The 18,960-nt window shown below is 37.0% G+C and overlaps 1 protein-coding gene across 2 annotated transcripts in view; it reads right to left on the bottom strand.

Annotated features, from left to right (window-relative positions):
• Positions 1-18,960, bottom strand: part of LOC149827245 (DExH-box ATP-dependent RNA helicase DExH3-like) — a 75,084-nt gene that overhangs the window by 48,538 nt on the left and 7,586 nt on the right. For both annotated transcript variants that reach the window (XM_090019227.1, XM_090019228.1), the window contains exons 2-4: positions 12,081-12,235; positions 11,866-11,953; positions 11,514-11,762 (exon numbers count right to left, since the gene is read on the bottom strand). In XM_090019227.1, coding sequence (XP_089875353.1) covers positions 11,514-11,762; positions 11,866-11,953; positions 12,081-12,235 — 492 coding nt within the window. The remainder of the gene's footprint in view (positions 1-11,513; positions 11,763-11,865; positions 11,954-12,080; positions 12,236-18,960) is intronic.

Below are 18,960 nucleotides of genomic sequence, written 5' to 3'. Positions count from 1 at the left end.
TTACTGAGGTTCCATTGTCAATACAGTTGTTCTTACTTGACATCGAGGGATTCGGAAAAAAAGAATGCCCAGTTGATTTATCAGATTTTATAATATGTGCGAATTATAAATATACATATGCATGCATGTTTGTGTGTGCACACAAAAAAAATATAAATAAGCACACACACATGCACATGCATATACACACATGCATAATAAATATATAGGAAAATTGGTTCCTCCTAACTTTTCATACGGTGTGGATAGACACTGCTAATTTTTTATCTTTCAGGCCATATTTCGTAAATCTGATCCCACAGATGTGTTTAGCATGATCAATTTGCTAGGAAACGACTGCTTTTTAAATTTATAAACATTCTGAGTGCTTGATCTTTGAAGCCTTATAAAACCTGCTCACATGTCAAAATTCAATGAACAAAAAGCCTATTCCTACTAAACAGACCATGTAAATCACATCTATAAGGTCAGATAAAAAAAACATAAAAAAATTCAAAATTAAGTCAGTCTGCACCCTCCTACCGTTGGGAGGAACCAATCACTCTATATATGTAATGTATATATGTGCTTATCTCGGACACAGAGTCCGCGTAGCAGGCTTTATTTATTAACTCAAACCTTACAGAGGGTTTTACCATGGCTTTTCTTACTAATAAACATGCTTTAATCAAATTGATTTGATGAGAAATGTTTTTTTATTATGAAATTTCCGTGCATTATGAGGCCATTGACTTTTGGATTCTTTTAGAAACCTGTACAAACATCCTATGATTTAACACATACTCCAAATAAAAGAATCATAGGGGTTGCATCTATACAGTCAGATTTAATGCATACAGCAGAAAATCAACAGAGCTAATAACATATATATATATATATATATATATATATATATTTCTCTTCTTCCCTGAGTTTCACGAGGGCTAGATTAAGCACTGAAAGGTGTAAGAAAATTACATCCACTCAAGGTTACATACATAAACTGCCCCGAGTTTCACAACAGCTAGATTAACCCCCAACCAGTCAAGGTAATAACATTCACTTGAGACTTCCCCTTGGAAAGGCAGGTTGTAATTTCCTTCACATTATCTTCTTGAAACCCAACTCCAAAATAAGTCTTCACCATGAGTCAAAGTCGACCAATTATGCCAACTTCTTGATCTCACAATTCATCTTTAATACCTTTGTGCACCTTCCCTCTGTTCCACATTTTTCATGATCCTCTTGATCTGGTGTATCAAAAAATCAGTCGTTCCAACTCATCTTCCTCCCTCATCTACTTCATCCAAAACAAGAATATCTATGCACTCTCCTCTTTCAACTATCCCATATGATGGCCCTATAATGAAAAGAGGTGGAAGCTCCAATGGAGTAAAAAGCACTCTTTAAGAGTGACCTTAAGAACCAAGAACACAAACATTATAAGTGCACACACAAAACTCTCAAAAGTAGAAAATGACTTAAAGTCATAAGTTGGATTTATTGAAGAAAGGAAGAGAAGGGTGAAAACCCCATGCTTACAAGAGGAGAATACCTCCTCTATTTATAGAGGAGGGAGGCTCAAAGAAGGGACCACAAGGGGGCTCCCTTGTAGTCGTTGGGAGCCCCAACGGTCAGAAATCTGACCGTTGGGGCCCCAACGACTACAAGAGTGGGGCCCTTGTGGTCTTACAAAAAGTAGAAAAATAAAAAGAAAAAAAGGTAAAAAAGAAAAGGAAAAAAAGGGGAAAAGTAAAAAGGAAAAATACATTGTGGTTTTACAAGAATACCCCTATCGGGTATTTCACTAAAGAAGAAACAATATATATATACATATATGTATATATATACTTATATATATACGAATGTATATATATATATAAGTATATGTATATATATATACATATTTTAACACGCCCCCTCAAACTTTACAGGGGAGAAGACCGAAAGTTTGCTAAAAAGAAACATAAATCGTGGAGTTGGGAGCGCCTTGGTGAAGAAGTCAGCTAGTTGATACTCTGAAGTAACATATGGTAACGAGATAGTCCCTCTGAGATATTCATCTCGAACATAATGGCAATCCATTTCGATATGCTTGGTCCGCTCATGAAAGGTGTGATTGCTGGGAATGTATATCGCACTTTTGTTATCACAGCAGAGCTTGGTGGGAGTGGAAATGGGGACGCCCATGTCACCAAGGAGACTCCTGAGCCATACGATCTTCATAGTTGTCATTGCCATGGCCCGATATTTAGCTTCAATGGATGACAGTGAAACCTTCTGTTGCTTCTTGCATCTCCACGAAATGAGGGATTCACCTAAAAAAATACAAAGACCCGTTATTGAGATACGATCATTGAGATTTCCTCACAAGTCAGCATCAGTAAAAGCAGTTAAGTCAAGAGATGAGGAAGAGGATAAGAAGAGTCCCTTGGATATAGTATTTTTGATATATCATACTATTCTCATTACGGCCGCCATATGAACCGAAGTAAGTGCATGCTGAAACTGGCTTACTGCATGAACTGCATGAGTTATATCTGGACGTGTGATGGATAGATAGGTGAGAGATCCGATTAATTGACGGTAGGGGGTTGGATCCTCAAGAAGAACACCATCTCCAAGTCTCAGTTTTGCATTAATAACTTCGGGAGTCTCAACTTTCTTTTCATCAGATATTCCTGATTTGGTACAAATTTCTGCAGCTAATTTCATTTGAGATAGGATGTATCCTCGCGGGGAATAAGCCACTTCAATCCCTAAAAAATATCTCAAATATCCAAGGTCAGACATATCAAAAGTTTCTTTTAACATAGACTTTACATCATTTACTCCATTTTTGTCATTCTCAGTGATAATCATGTCATCAACATACAGTAGAAGCATAATAATGGAGTCACCTGTCCTTTTAACAAAAAGAGCAGTGTCAGTATAGCAAGAAGAAAATCTTAAATTGATTAATACATTACTAAACCTATCATACCAAGCTTTAGGAGTTTGCTTAAGTCCATATAAAGCCTTTTTTAATTTCAAAATTTTTCCATTTAAATTCATACCTGGAGGTGGTTCCATATAAACTTCTTCATTTAAATTACCATTTAAAAAGGCATTTTTGATATCAAGTTGAAAGATTGGTCATTTTTTAACAGAGGCTATAGCAATAAGAGCTCGAACACTAGTCATTCGAGCAACTGGGGCAAAAGTTTCATCATAATCTACCCCATACTCTTGGGCATATCCCTTGGCTACCAACCCAGCCTTATATCTTTCCAATGAACCATCACACTTAGTTTTTACTTTAAAAATCCATCTACATCCAATGGGTTTCTTGCCAATGAGAGGATCAATGATTTCCCAAGTTTGTGCCCTTTTAAGAGCATTAAGTTCTAGTTTCATCCAAATGAGCATATTGTTTAGCATCATTGTAATGAGATGGTTCATGAAAGGAGTGAAGAGCAAGTAGGCATGCTCCATAGTTAGGAGAAAAAGAATCATAAGAAACAAATCTATTGGGTATTTTGGAAATCCGATTTGATTTTCTTTGAGAGGTCTCTTCGATTGACTCACTTTGAGAAAAATTTTCAAGGGCACAAGGTGGATTTCTTTCATTCCTTCTAGAGTAGACTTGTATTTGTCTTGAAACATTTTCTTCTAAGTTTTGATCATCATTTGGATGTTCAAAATGATTTTCACCAAGGGGTTCACTAGGATCAATATGATCATCTATGATGTTTTCTTGAGGCAATAAGTCAAATAAAAAAGAATAATCAATATTTTGATTTGGTTGGTGCGAAAAACCATTTTCTTCTTCTAGGAATATGACATCTTTTGAGATATAAAGTTTGTTTTTGAGTATGTCAAAACATCTATAACCTTTTTGTTTTTCGCCATATCCCAAAAAAATACATTCAATAGCCCTAGGCGAAAGTTTATCATTTTTGTGAGTTAGAACAAAGCATTTACATCAAAAAATCCTTAGTCTTTTATAATCGGGAGACATATTGTAAAGTTTTTCAAATGGAGAAAGATTTTTCAAAGAGGATGAAGGGGTTCTATTGATAAGATACGTTGAGGTTAGAACCGCTTCGGCCCAAAAGGATTTTGGGATATTTTTTGAAATTAATAACGTTCTTGTAGTTTCTATTATGTGTCTATACTTTCTTTCCGCAAGACCATTTTGTTGCGGAGTGTTGGGACAAGAACGTTGATGACAAATTCCATTTTCTTTTAAATAGCTTTGAAAATCATTGGACAAATATTCGCCTCCCGAATCAGACCTAAGAATAGATAGATTTCCCAAAAATTGATTTTTAACCATTACATGGAATTCTTTAAAAAAGGAGAAAACTTTGGATTTGCGACTTAGAAAGTAAATCCACGTGAATCGAGTGAAGTCATCAATAAAGACCACATAATACAAAAATTCTCCTTTAGATAAAATAGGGGAAGGTCCCCACACATCGGAATGAACAAGTTCAAATGGGCGAGTGGTAAAGTAACTTCTTCGAGGAAATGGAGTAGCTTTAGATTTCCCAAAAATGCAATCTTTACAAGTCATGTGATTGTCTTTACAAGTATTGTTCAAAACGGAAAAAGAGACATTTTTACAAAATTTGGATGACCAAGTCTCTCATGCCAAATTCCAATACTTTTGTCTTTTACAAGATTGCAAGAAGATTTAGATGGAAGAGTCAAAAAGTCCATAAAATAGAGATCACCCCTTCTATGGCCTTGCCCAATCAGCTTCCCTGACTGGAGATCCTGCACGGTGCAATCTTTAGGTGAGAAAGAGACTTGACATCCATGATCGGTGATTTGAGAAACTGAAAAAAGATTTAAATTAATTTTTGGAACGATTCTTACTTTAGGAACAAAAAAAATTTGAGAATTTTTAAAATCAAGCGTTCCAATACTCTCAATTTTCAATGATGTTCCATCGGTCGTTGAAACATAAGAGGATATGGGTTCGGAAAACACATTTGAAAGAGAGTTTTTATGAGATGTCATATGAAAAGAAGCACTGGAGTCTAGTATTCACATACCTGGAGGTGATGAAGAATAGGCGATGGCGGCTCCGGATGTTGAGGAAGAAGTCTTGAGAAGATGTTGGAGAACTTCGGAGATGTGATTAAGAGTCTCTTTGATATCTCCCACTTTGGCATTTTCTTCTTCCTTCTTTGGAGAATTTTCTCCAACCGCGGCTACTTTTCCTTTAAGTTTGGGACAAACCGGTCTAATGTGTCCCGGTTCATTACAATAATGGCATATTATTCCCTTTCTAGGCCCATTACTATTTTTGTTGAAGTGAGGAGGTCTATAGACTTTAACATTTGATTCGGGCCTAGTAACGGCCAAAACTTCATCATTCTTAATGCTTAAGCCAAGTCGAGTTTCTTCTTGGCATATTTCGGCGAGGGCATCTTCAATAGTTAGGCTTTGCTTCTATGGAGAAGAGATGCCCTAACTTGTTCAAATTCCGGGCGAAGACCATGAAGAAATTGAAAGAAGTGTTCATTTTCAATTTGTTCCCTTCTTAATTCAATATCTTCCGAAGCCACCCATTTCGGCTCAAGAAGAGCAAGTTCATCCCAAAGAGGGGTTAGAGAGCTAAAGTAGTCCCGGACACTCATATCCATTTGTTTGGTGGAACGGATTTTTTCTTGACAAAAAAATTGTCGAGCAAGATCCTTTTGGGTATAAAAAACCATGCCTCATTGGACCTTCTAAATTTGGCAATATTAGCACAATTTTTAAGGTCAACATTGTTCATAAACCATGCCAAAATTTTGGCATGGTTACTTTCTCAATCTTCAACTTTGGATTAATGGTCATTGATAGCTTTGATGCGCTCATCGCCATCTAAAGCTTTTTCAATCTCATTTTCGATTTTAGTGAGAACAAGAGAGGGTTCGGGAGTAGTTCCCATAACATAACCCCAAAGTTTCTTACCTCTTAGATGATTTTTCATCGTGGAGGCCCACATGAGATAGTTGGACTCATTTAGCTTAAAAAAAAGCTCCACTTTAGAATCGCGTTCCATCGGCACCAAATCCTTCCCTTCTCAAAATTTGAGAGGCACACATTCCAAGATAATAAAGAGAAGCCCAATCACCAACCGAGCTCTGAGCCCAATCACCAACCGAGCTCTGATACCATGTAATGAAAAGAGGCGGAAGCTCCAATGGAGTAAAAAGCACTCTTTAAGAGTGACCTTAAGAACCAAGAACACAAACACTATAAGTGCACACACAAAACTCTCAGAAGTAGAAAATGACTTAAAGTCATAAGTTGGATTTATTGAAGAAAGGAAGAGAAGGGTGAAAACCCCATGCTTACAAGAGGAGAATACCTCCTCTATTTATAGAGGAGGGAGGCTCAAAGAAGGGACCACAAGGGGGCTCCCTTGTAGTCGTTGGGAGCCCCAACGGTCAGAAATCTGACCGTTGGGGCCCCAACGACTACAAGAGTGGGGCCCTTGTGGTCTTACAAAAAGTAGAAAAAGAAAAAGAAAAAAAGGTAAAAAAGAAAAGGAAAAAAAGGGGAAAAGTAAAAAGGAAAAATACATTGTGGTTTTACAAGAATACCCCTATCGGGTATTTCACTAAAGAAGGAAGAAACAGTATATATATACATATATGTATATATATACTTATATGTATATATATACTTATATATATACGAATGTATATATATAAGTATATGTATATATATACATATTTTAACAGGCCCCTCCACCTAGTTATCAAGAAAGCATTCATCCTTTCTACCATCTTCTGAGCTAAGACACATCGAGATCTCCCTGCTTATGTGCTAGTATATAAATACCCAAGTATTGCAACTCCCCTTCAACCATGCTAATAGAGTAAGCGAGTCTTGCTAACAGCCCATACAACTGTTGACACCCAAACCATCACCTTAGGGATTTGATAGCATACCAATGCTATCTTCTTTCTACATTCTCCAAATCCCAACTAGATGCATTATTTTTTGGAAAACCAACCATAATCACTACTTTCCTTCATGGTGGGCTGGGGATGGATCTGTGATAATTCCTTGGTTATCATTCTTGCTTTCCAACTTCTCTACCATAGTGAAGACAACCTCACTGTTTCAATCAAATATTTAACAATGCCTGCCAATTTTAAGCAATGACATGACCGATAGGTATATGATATTAGCAGTATTTTGGAAGAACCTCAACATTTAATCCTTGGTGGGTGCTCAACTTCTTGGTGCATAATCTTTCCTCAATACAAGATCCATAACCTCCTCCATTAATTGCTAGAGGGGTGTAAACTCGTGGTCTCGCAACCAACAAGTGTAGTCCCTTTGTGCCCTTGGGTTAGACTGAATAGGAGCATTGTCAAGGTATACTTCAGTTGCAATGTTTGACCTTGGAAGCAGTGGCGGAGCCAGGGGTGGGCGGTCTCCCACCCCAGAATTTCTTATCGGACCCGGGTCGGGTCCGGATCCGAGAACCCAATAGGGTTAAGTTAGTAGGGTCACGGGGAAGGGCTCGCAACGCCTTTCCCTGTGCTACCCTCCCCCTTCCTCCTCACCTCCCGTAACGGCCATCGCCGGCCGTTGCGTTACCAGTGGTCGTCGGCTCCCTCTCATCCTCTTTGTTTCCCCCTCTGCGATTTCCAGCGAGCCGATCCCCCATGCCAACCCTGTCACGACGAGCACCGGCGCCTCCCGCAAGTAAACCCCTTCTCCTGATTTTCTTTTCTCGTTCGACCGGGATCGTCGGAGGACCAACTCAGGGTTGGTGTCCTCTGTCGGAGCCTTCCCCCGTGACGGTTGGAGGTCCGACAGAGGGTCGGTGGCCTCTGTCGAAGACTCCCCCTTCCCCTGGGGTTGTCGGAGGTTCGACAGAGGATCCGGTGGCCTCTGCCGGAGCCTCCCCCTTTTCCTTCGGTGGTTGTCGGAGGGTCGGCAAGGCCCGACTGCCTCAGTCAGGCCCTCCCCACCCATCTGAGGTCAGAGAGGGGGGGGTAGCAGAGGTCCCGACCACCTCTGTCAGGCCTCCCCTGCCCCTTTGGTCTCTCCGGCAGGACGGGGGGGGCTCTGCCCCTGTCCTCATGCTTGTTGGCAGGGCTTTGCCCTCTGTCCCTTTGTTCTTTCCGGCAGGACGGGGGGGGGCTCCGCCCCTATCCTCGTGCCTGCCAGCAGGGGGCTTTGCCCCCTGCCCCTTTGATCTTTCTGGCAGGACAGGGGGCTCCACCCCCTGTTGTTTTGATCGTCGGCAGGGGCAAAGCCCCTGTAGTCACGAGTTGAATACTTCTCTTATGTGATTTTCTTGAAACGTGCAGAACTTGGATAATTTTTTTATCTTTTTAATGATTTGGCATTACTTGCTAGAACTTGCGAATTAAAAATCAGGTTTGGACTTACTTGGCATTACTTCAGATGAGGTAAACTGATTATTTCATGTAAGAGAAAGATCCAGAGATCACATCAGGTTTGGACTTTGGAGAATTTTACTTTCACTTGATGATTGAGAGCTTTAGATTCAGTTCATATCATGTTGGTGATACTCATTGCTTAGTTACAAAACATAGTTTGATACCTAGCTTCATATAAGATTGTCATTTTCATTTTGCTCGATCCTTTTTTTGCAATAAGATTTGGCTCATAAAACATTGTCTTATTTTTTTTTCATTGGATAGGAATGGATAAGTTTATAATGAAAATGTCAATCTTTGATAAAGCTTTTGTAACTCGAGAAGGAGAACAAAGTAAGAAAATAAGCAAAACAGAAATTGATGAATCAGAGTTACCTGAAGACCCCGCACTTCGTCCTTCTATTTTTAGTTATCATCCTAATATCCAAGATAATGTTCGTAGAGCATATATGATCTGATGTCCTTGTCAACCTCGAGATTGTACTGTTCAACTAAACCACCAAAAACGAAGGTTCATTCCAGCTTGGTATGATGAGTATAAGGATTGGTTGGAGTATAGTACAAGTAACCATAAAACATATTGTTTGCAGTGTTATCTTTTCAGGCCAAAAAGCACAGAGAAGATTAATGCAGAGGCATTCGTATCTGAAGGATTTGATAACTGAAAAGACAAGAGGTTTGATAAACATGTTGGAAGCTCTAGCAGTTTTCACGATTCAGCACGAATGAAGTGTCAAAATTTGATGCAACAAAAATAACATATTGACGTTATACTTTATAAACAAAGTGTTCGACAGAAAGATGAATATAGACTTCGTCTTTGGGCAATTGTTAATGCAATTAGATACTTGTTAAGTCAAGGATTGACATTTCGAGGGCATGATGAAGCTGAAGAATCTCTTAATAGAGGAAATTTTATTGAGTTGTTGAAGTTATTTGCAAAGATCAATGATGACATAAATAAAGTTGTATTGAAAAGTGCTCCAGAAAATAACAAATTGATATCTCCTGATATACAAAAGGATATTGTCAAGGCTGCTTCTATACAAACCATAAATGCTATCATCATGGAACTTGGAGATACTTTTTGTTTATTTTACTTGATGATTCTCGTAATGTATCAACTAAAAAACAAATGGCTATTGTTTTACGGTTTGTTAATGAAAAATGTTTACTCTTATGCATGTTCTTGAAACAAGTTTTGTCACTCAAACAAGCAGTTGAAGAAGCATTTTGTAAGAATAAATTAAGTATATCAAGTTTGCGTGGACAGGGTTATGATGGAGCAAGTAATATGAGAGGGGAGTTTAATGGATTGAAAAGTCTTATATTACATGAAAATGCATCTGCATATTATATTCATTGTTTTGCACATCAACTTCAATTGGCATTAGTTAGTGTTGCTAAAAAAAATTCATTGTTTGATGTGTTTTTAATATATTAGGCAGGTTGTCAACTTTTTTCTCCACTTCATGCAAGAGATCTGAGCTCATTCGAGAAGCAGAATTTATGTGAATTATTGAAGCACTTGCATTGGGTAAACTTGAAACAGGACGAGGATTAAATCAAAAAATAAGTTTCAAACGACCTGGTGATACTCGGTGGGGTTCTCATTACGATGCTTTGGTTAATTTACTCAGTATGTATTCTTTTGTTATTCAAGTGTTAGATTTCATTGCAGAAGATACATATTCAAGAAAAAGTTCAGATGCAACTATTTTATATCATCAATTGCAAGATTTTGAAATTGTTTTTTGCTTACATTTGATATGCAAAGTTTTGGGAATAACTGATGACCTTTCACAAGCAATTTAGCAAAAAGATCAAGACATTGTGAATGCTATGAGTTTAGTCACTACATCAAAACAGTGCCTTCAAGGTCTGAGAGACAATGGATGAAACTCTCTCATAAACAAAGTGTTCATATTTTGTAAGAGATTTGATATTCTGATTTTTTATCTAGGGGACTCATATACACCTCAAGAACGACCAAGACGTAAGGTTGAAAAGATCACCACATTGCATCACTATCGTATTGATGTATTTTATGCTATTATTGATTTGCAACTTCAAGAGTTGAATGATCGTTTCACTGAAGCAAATACAAAGCTCCTCCTTTCAATGGCATGCTTGAGTCCAAAGAATTCCTTTTCTGCTTTTGATAAAGATAAGTTGATTCGTCTTGCTGAGCTTTACCCTCAGGACTTTTCTAGAGTAAACATAATTAGACTTGAAAATCAATTGGATATATAAATTGCAGAAATGCAAAACAGTGATCAGTTTTCAAGTTTAAAATATTTAGCAAAGCTAGCAGAGATGATGGTAGCAACTCAAAAGCACATTGTATTTTCTCATGTGTATCTATCTATTGATTAAGTTGACATTAACTTTGTTCGTTGCAACAGCAAGTATTGAAAGAGCATTTTCAGCTATGAACAATATCAAAAGTCATCTACGTAATAGAATGGAAGATGAATGGATCAATGATGCTTTGATTACTTACATAGAGAAGGAGACATTTGATACCATCAGTGATGATGCAATTATGAATTGTTTTCAAAATATGAAAAATAGAAGATGCCCGTTGTAAAATTTTCATGAATTTAGTTGTTTGTATTTCTTAAGTGAACAATCTTTATTTTAGTTTAAAAGTACAATTTAAGGTTTTATCTTATTATGTTCATAAATTTAGTTGTTTGTGTTTGTAACAATTGTTATTTTAATTCAAAGGCTTATTTAAGTTTTATCTCTCCACAAACGATTGTTCCTCCAGCGGAAAATTTCTGACTCCACCACTGGTTTGAATAAATGGATCGTCCTTCAAGACCATAGCATTGTCCCCGAGATCTGAAGTCTGCCCACCCAACAAAAAACTTCTGGCTCCGCCACTGCTTGGAAGTTGCAAGTGGTCGAGCACTATACCCTTCTTTTGCATTCATCTAAGCAGCTTGGAATAGTGAAGCAAGAACAAATGAAAATAGATGGCAAAAAGCACAAAAATAATAAATGCTGTGGAAAATAAGAAAGTACTTGCATATAAGTGTGAGGTACCACGCGCGCACACATGCATGCATGTATTTTATATATGTCAATTCTGATAACTGAATCATTTGTTACCCTAAAATGTACCTGCCATGCATGTTGTTGATCACAAAGTTGCAGACTTTTTCGCCTCAAAATTTTTTCCATGACCATACTAGTTGGCGTCTGAGATTCTTGTCGATCAAAAAACCCATCGTCACTCCCATCTGGACTAATGTTGGCATTTGAACTTGAAATGGCAATATCTGGCAAACCCAACAGACTTCTAGGCTTTTGAGCAAAAAACTGATCGAGTAGACTGTCCATTTTCCTTTGCAAAATGACAGGAATTATAACCTGTTAAATCAAAGCTAATATTGACCAGTCACCACATGAAAGTGATTTAGCTTTGATGTCAAGCGACCAATTTAATTACCCATACATAACTAATTCATTTTACCTCTCTTTGTGGTCGTTTATCATCAAGATCAGGCCTGTAGTTTGGTAATGGAACTTTACTGACAACCACAACTCTTGAATACTGACGGCTGCCGTGTTTTGCATTTTCCCAGGATTCAGTAGCCCAAATCATACATTAAAAAGAAATGAACAGCAAATGAACCAAAACAAAGAATACTGATATAGGAAAAGCAAATGAACCAAAACAAAACATACCTATATAAACCCATTCTACTAGCCAACACTTCTATCTGCTCGTAGTCTCGTCTATCTTTTCTGTCTCTCGAAACCACCTCCTGCTCATCTTTGTTGCGCATAAGCATGTTTAGTTTCCACTTCCAGTCATCAATGTTCTCAAGGGTTGATGAATCCTGTTTGAAATTTACAAACAGATAGAAAGAAGTAAACATGATGTTTCAGTACTCGCAGAAAGACTCCACATCAAGCAGTGTAATATGTAGAAAGAAAAAATAGCCACAAGTGTTTTTTTTTTCAGGGGCAAATCTCATAGAGAATAAATTTATGTGTGACACCATTACCCTGACAATAAGCCTGTTTGGATGTACTTTATAAACACTAAACACATTGACTCTATTAAAGTTCATTACACTAAACATATTGTGAGAGTAGATGAAAAATTGTTTAAAAACCTAAAAATAGAACATGTTTCTAATATATGTGGTAAAACTACATTTTGATGTACTTCTACCTGAATCTAACAATAAGCATGATCACAGTATGATTGTCCTAGTACTTTCATTTCCATAAGTTCCTTCAAATCACCATTAGTGAATGAAGTCCCAATCATAGTCTTCTTTCTTCATACCAACACCTATGTACTTGTAGATATACCTAGGCCTAGGCCAGTCATGCAAAAAGATTAACAAGTCAACTCACCTAGTCAACATAACCAGGCAATCAACTAGGCAGCCTAGTCATCAACAAGTTGACCATCATGGCCAACATTTTTTCTTTCCACTATGATCAACATTCTTCCTACTTTTGAACCTGAGCATTTATGCTTATTTGGGTAAAATGGTCATAACGATGAGTATCAAGAACCAAAATCCAGACACACATACATGCGTGTATTGACACAGACACACACGAACATGCACATGCACATGCACACACACACATGCAAACATACAGGCACACATATATACTTACAGAAAGTCTTTGTAGGTAGATTAGGGGCAAAAAGTCTTTTTTTTATTTTTTCACCTCTTGAGAGTTCCTTCAAGCTATTTGGTGGTTTCTAGTGAGCTTAGAGTACGACGTTGTGGCTGGAGAAAACGCAAGTAAAATTCATCCTTCCTCTTTTTTCTTCAATTCTCTTTTCTTCTTTTTTGACTCATAAATGATATTTCATGATTATCATGTGTAAGGAAATGAAGATATTTTACAAAAGCACAAAAGCTCAAAAGCTCACAACATGTGTCTATTAAAGATACCTTAACCATAACCCACAAAAGGGTACAAATGAGAGAGCTTCAAGAATAAAATAATAAATTTATTCATTCACATAAAAATGCTTAAAAAGCATTGATCCAAAGAGAGGGCAGTTACCCCTTATTTATACACATTAGAGAGAGGTAGAGAGAAGCCTTGAAGAGGCTTTTTAGAGAGAAGTTGGAGCTAGTCCAACGGCTCTATTTGTAGCTGTTGGACTATTTGTAGTCGTCCAACGGCTCTCCAATTCAAACTAGTCATCATTAATATGTTGACTAGTTTGTGTCTAGTTCAAAAAGAACTAGACAACCAAAAATAAAAATACCATAAAGAAAAGAAAAAGATTATAAATAAAAATAAATAATATAAATATTATATAATTATATTATATCTATACACTTTTTAACACTCCTCAATCTTATGGTACAATGATCGAAACTTTGTTAAAGAGGAAATGAAATCTAGGAGCAACGAGAGGTTTGGTGAAGAAATTTGCTAATTGGTATTCTGATGTAACATAAGGCAGATCAATGATCATATGTAGATGATTCGCTCTAACGTAGTGATGATCCATTTCGATATGCTTGGTGCATTCATGAAATGTTCGGTTGCTGGCAATGTACATCGCACTCTTGTTGTTGCAGCACATGCATGATGCTTTTGTCACTTCAACTCAAGGTTTTAAAACTCGCCGAGTCAACTCGGTGACTCGGCTAACTCAGCTCAGCTCAGACCTCCAGCGAGTCAACCCGACAAGGTAAACTCGGTTTGCGAAGACTCGACTGCGACTCAGCATTGACTCGGCCTGACTCGACCGAGTCACGGGTCATACTGGACTCGGGCGAGTTTTGGGCACTTTCGACTTGACAAAACTCGGGTGCTGGATCGCTTGGACTTGCGAGACTCGGACCGAGTCACGAGTCACAAAGAATCGGATGGTTCGTGATAATGGAATGTTTGAAAATTTATTGTTTTACCTTTTAACGAAACCCCTTTAGGGTCTTCATTGTTCAAGCCTCGACGAAAGAGAAGGAGAAGGTGCGGTGCGGCTGCATCTCCGGCCATCCGACGAGAACTCCGGCATGAACAGCGACACCAACAAGGAGTTTTCGGCGTGAACAGTAACTTCGACGAAGGTACATCGTGCTTTTTTTTGCGTTTTGTTCAGAATGTTGTTCAGGTATTTCATTTTGTTCTTTTGTAATTTTCTATTGAACATTGATATTTATTGTCTAGTATGTTAATAATTTTTTGAAATTGAAAAATGGCAGATAATCACAGATAATGCAGCCAACTATCAAGCAGCTGGAAAGATGTTGGAAGATAGGAGAAAAACCATATTTTGGACTCCTTGTGCAGCTCATTGAATAGATCTCATGCTTGAAGATTTGTCTAAGATAAAAGGCATAGTTGGATGTGTGGAAAAAGGAAAAGGGATCACCTATGTCACATGGGTGCGGGTGCGGGTGCGGGTGCGGGTGCGGGTGCGACACGGGTGCGACACGGGTGCGGCGCAATTTCAAAAATTTTGGACACGGGGACTCGGCTATATATATATTTAAAAAAAATATATATATATATATATATATATAAGACTCGGTCAAAGTTGTGCCCATTAGGGGACAGGTGATGAGTTGTAAAGGCATTCTGTACACTTTCTTCATACAGGAATAATTCACTTTTGGGCACTTTCTTCATACACTGTAATAATTCACTTTCTTCATACAGGAAAAAACCACAAAAACTTGAGTTGTGCCCATTCTGTACTTAAAACTTGAAAGTGTACAGGTTTTTTAGTTGTGATGGGTTTTTTTCCTTACAGCTGTAGCCCAGAAAATTTAAAAAAAAAATCAAAAAAAAAAAATCCAAAAAATGGACCAAAATGACCCTGGGTGCGTTGACCGCACCCAGGGTCAGGTTGACCGAGTCCGAGCCGCACCCGTGTCCGCACCCGTGTCGGTGCGTGTCGACGCGGGTGCGGCGACCTTGGACCCGAGTCCGTGTGACATAGGGGATCACGAAGTTCATTAAAATCATACTTTTGTTTTGAACCTAACGAGGACTCAATTTTCCAATAAGAAAGAAATTCTAAGACCGGTTACTATGAGATTTGCCACTAATTTTATCATGCTTCAATCTTTGCTAGAACATCGAAGTGGTCTTAGAAAAATGATGGCATCAGATGAATGGAACAATTCAAAATATTCATCATATGCTGAGAGAAAAGAGATGAAGGATACAATACGAGTACAAATTGAAGCGAAAATTGAAAAGCGAAAGTTGATTGCTGAAATACATTGCAGATTGCTCAAGTATGGTTATCTTTACTTTAGTTTTTACTCTTACTCTTGTAAGCTTTTAATTTAACTTTACTCTAGGGCTTGTTTTTATTGAAATATTGAATTATTGTTTTGCTTGGTTGTTCGATTTCTTGCTATTAAATGAGTAATTATAAGTTAGATATAGTTTTACTTGATGTTATTTTACTTACTAATCAATTAAACTAGTAATTAAGTCATTCTACAAACCTTTATACGTTTAAATGACAATTTATATATTGTTTTTCTTTTAAAATCAAAAGTTAACAAAACCTGGTCTGAGTCACCGACTTGACCCGCTGAGTCACGAGTCAATAAAGAACGAGTCGAGTCCCGAGTCACTGGGTTTTAAAACCTTGCTTCAACTCACATATCCGCAAGCAGCCTTATGAGCCAGACTACCTCCATTGTTGTGGTAGTCATAGCTGGGTATTTAGCTTTAGTTGATAAAAGAGAGATCTTTTGATGTTTTTTGCACCGCTACGAAATCAAGGATTCACCTAAGAAAACACAAAAACCAGTGGTCGAGTGCCTATTATTAAGATCACCTCTCCAATCAGCATCAGTATAAGCAATCAAATCTAATGAAGATAAACCAAACAAGAAGAGGCTTTGAGAAAGAGAAGATTTAATGTATCTAATAATACGCAAAATTGTTTTCATGTGAACAAAAGTGAGAGCGTGCAGAAATTGACTAGTTGTGTGTACAGTGTGTGCTATATCAGGTCTAGTAATTGAGAGATAGGAAATTGTCCCAATAAGTTGCTTGTAAGGAGTAGGATCTTCAAGAGGATCTCTATCACCAATTCTCATTTTGGTGTTGGCAACCCCTGAAGTATCAACTCTCTTATCATCTCAGATTTCGAAACTGGAAACAATATCAAAAGCAAATTTAGATTGAGATAATCAATAATCTCGAGAGAAATAAGTTACTTCAATTCCTAAAAAATATCTCAATAAACCCAGATCAGTAATTTCAAAATGATTTTTAAGAAGCCTTTTAATATTTTCAACTCCCTGTTTGTCTCCTCCGGTGATAATCATGTCATCCACATAAAGGAGAGAATAATAATACCTGCATAAAAAATCTTAACAAACAAAGCAGTGTCGGCTAGGCAAGTTCTGAATCCAATATCGCATATAACATGACTAAACCTGTCATACCAGGCTTTTGGTGCCTGTTTAAAATTATAAAGAGTCTTTTTCTAAATGAAGAACTTTATCCTTAAGAATACTTATACCTGATGGTGCCTCCATATATACTTCTTCATCTAGGTTTCTTTTGAGAAAAACATTTTTGACATCCATTTGAAATATAGACCATTTTCTAACAAAAGCTAAAGCTATTAAGGTCCTAATTGTGGACATCCTATCAAATGGAGCAAAAGTTTTTCATAATCTATGTCATACTCTTGAGAATATCCCTTAGTCACTAATCTCGTCTTATATCTTTCAAGAGTTTCATCACTCTTGGTTTTAATCTTATAAACCCACCTATAACCTATAAGTTTTTCTCTTTATGGAATATCTTGAATAGTCCAAGTGTTAGCCTTTTCTAAGGTTTCTAATTTTGTCTTCATGTCGTTTACTCACTCAATATGTTCTTTAGCTTGAGCATAGGATGTAGGTTTTATATACGAGTGTATTAATGCAAGGAATGCCTTATATGTGGGAGAAAAAAAATCGTAGAACACAAATTTACCGGGAGGTTTAGAGACTCTAGATGACTTGTTTTGTACTTTTGAATATTTTTCTAGTGCACATGGAGAATTGGATTCCTTACGTCTGGAGTATTGCAAACAGATGGTGCCCCTATGGGTTTGCTCTTCATTAATTGCATTCTGCTCAGTATCTATAATATTTTGACCATCATCAAGATCGCATTCATAGTCATAATTATCATACTTTAAAGTCAAATCTATCAGAAAGGAATACTCCGTTACTTCCTTAGCTTTTTCAAAATAAAAAAAACTTTTCTTTTCCAAGAAGGAAACATTTCTTGACATATACAATTTTTTATTTTTAATATCAAAACATCTATAGCCTTTTTTGTTATCTACATAACCTAAGAAAGCACAAGGAATGGCATGGGGAGAGAGTTTATCATTCTTATTAGTAAAAACAAAACACTTGCATCCAAAAACTCTTAATCCAGAGTAATCAGGAGTTAATTTAACAAGTTTTTCAATAGGAGTTATATTTTTCAAAGAAGAAGATATTGTTAATGAGATAGGTAGCACTTAGGGCAGCTTCAACTCAAAATTCTTTTGGTATTTGGTTTGCTATCAATAAGGTCTTAGTAGTTTTCATAATGTGTCTGTGTTTTCGTTCAGCCAAATCATTTTGTTGTTGTGTGTGAAAATGAAGAACTTCAATGTATTGGATGAATGGGTTTAAGAAGAAAATGAAGAAGGCATTCAATAGATAAACGTGGAGGGAGATTAGGACGTAAATGACGAAGACCCCACGTATATTGGAGATGATTTGAATGTCGAAGGAGGAGGAGAACAAGAACAAGAAGATAATGATGATGATTGATGGTATACTTCTTAAAAACTTGGTTATGTATTATAATTTGTAATTGTAACTGTTACGTATTCATAAACTTGATTTTTTTGCTTTTTGATAAATCTTGTGGCATGTTCTTAATTGAAGATATTGTTAAAATGTATCATTCAACATTTGTAATATATATATATATATATATATATTTTATATATATAAAGCATAATACATATTCATATATGGTATATATGCATATGTATTATCCTAATTATATATATAAAATATATATTTTTCTATTTATAGGCATAGGGGTAGTTTAGACATTTCACTATTTTACGCATATTCTATTGGGAATATGTTTGTAATTTTCCTTTTAAATTTATTTTTTATTTTTTCCTTTTTCGTTGTTTGCGCAACCTTGGGTGGCTCCCCAAAGAGTCGTTGGGGGCTCCCAACGACTCCTTTGGGAGCCCCCTAGGTGGCTCCTTTCTTGTGTTATAAATAGGGGTCTCCCCCTTTGTATTTCTTACTTCTTGAGGGAGCTTATGCTCCATTGTAATGGGGTTTTTACCCCTTGTCCATTATTTCTTCAATGATATGCAACTTATGACTTTATGTCATATTTTTCCCTTTTTATGGGTTTTATGGGTTAGCACATTATGTGCTTGTGTTGTTTCCCTTTAATGGGTATATTTGCACTTCACGTGCATAAGTATGGGTTCATTATTGAACCCAATGTATTCCAACTCACTTTCTAACATGGTATCAGAGCAAGGTTGAGATCGAGTTGCTCTTTGGTGCATCGGGAAGCGTGGTGTTCA

Source organism: Nuphar pumila, chromosome 10, assembly GCF_984573655.1.
Source record: "Nuphar pumila chromosome 10, dmNupPumi1.hap1.1, whole genome shotgun sequence".
Classification (NCBI taxonomy): Eukaryota; Viridiplantae; Streptophyta; class Magnoliopsida; order Nymphaeales; family Nymphaeaceae; genus Nuphar; species Nuphar pumila.
Note: the sequence above shows the minus strand (reverse complement) of the source record. Positions and strands in the feature narration are given on the sequence as shown.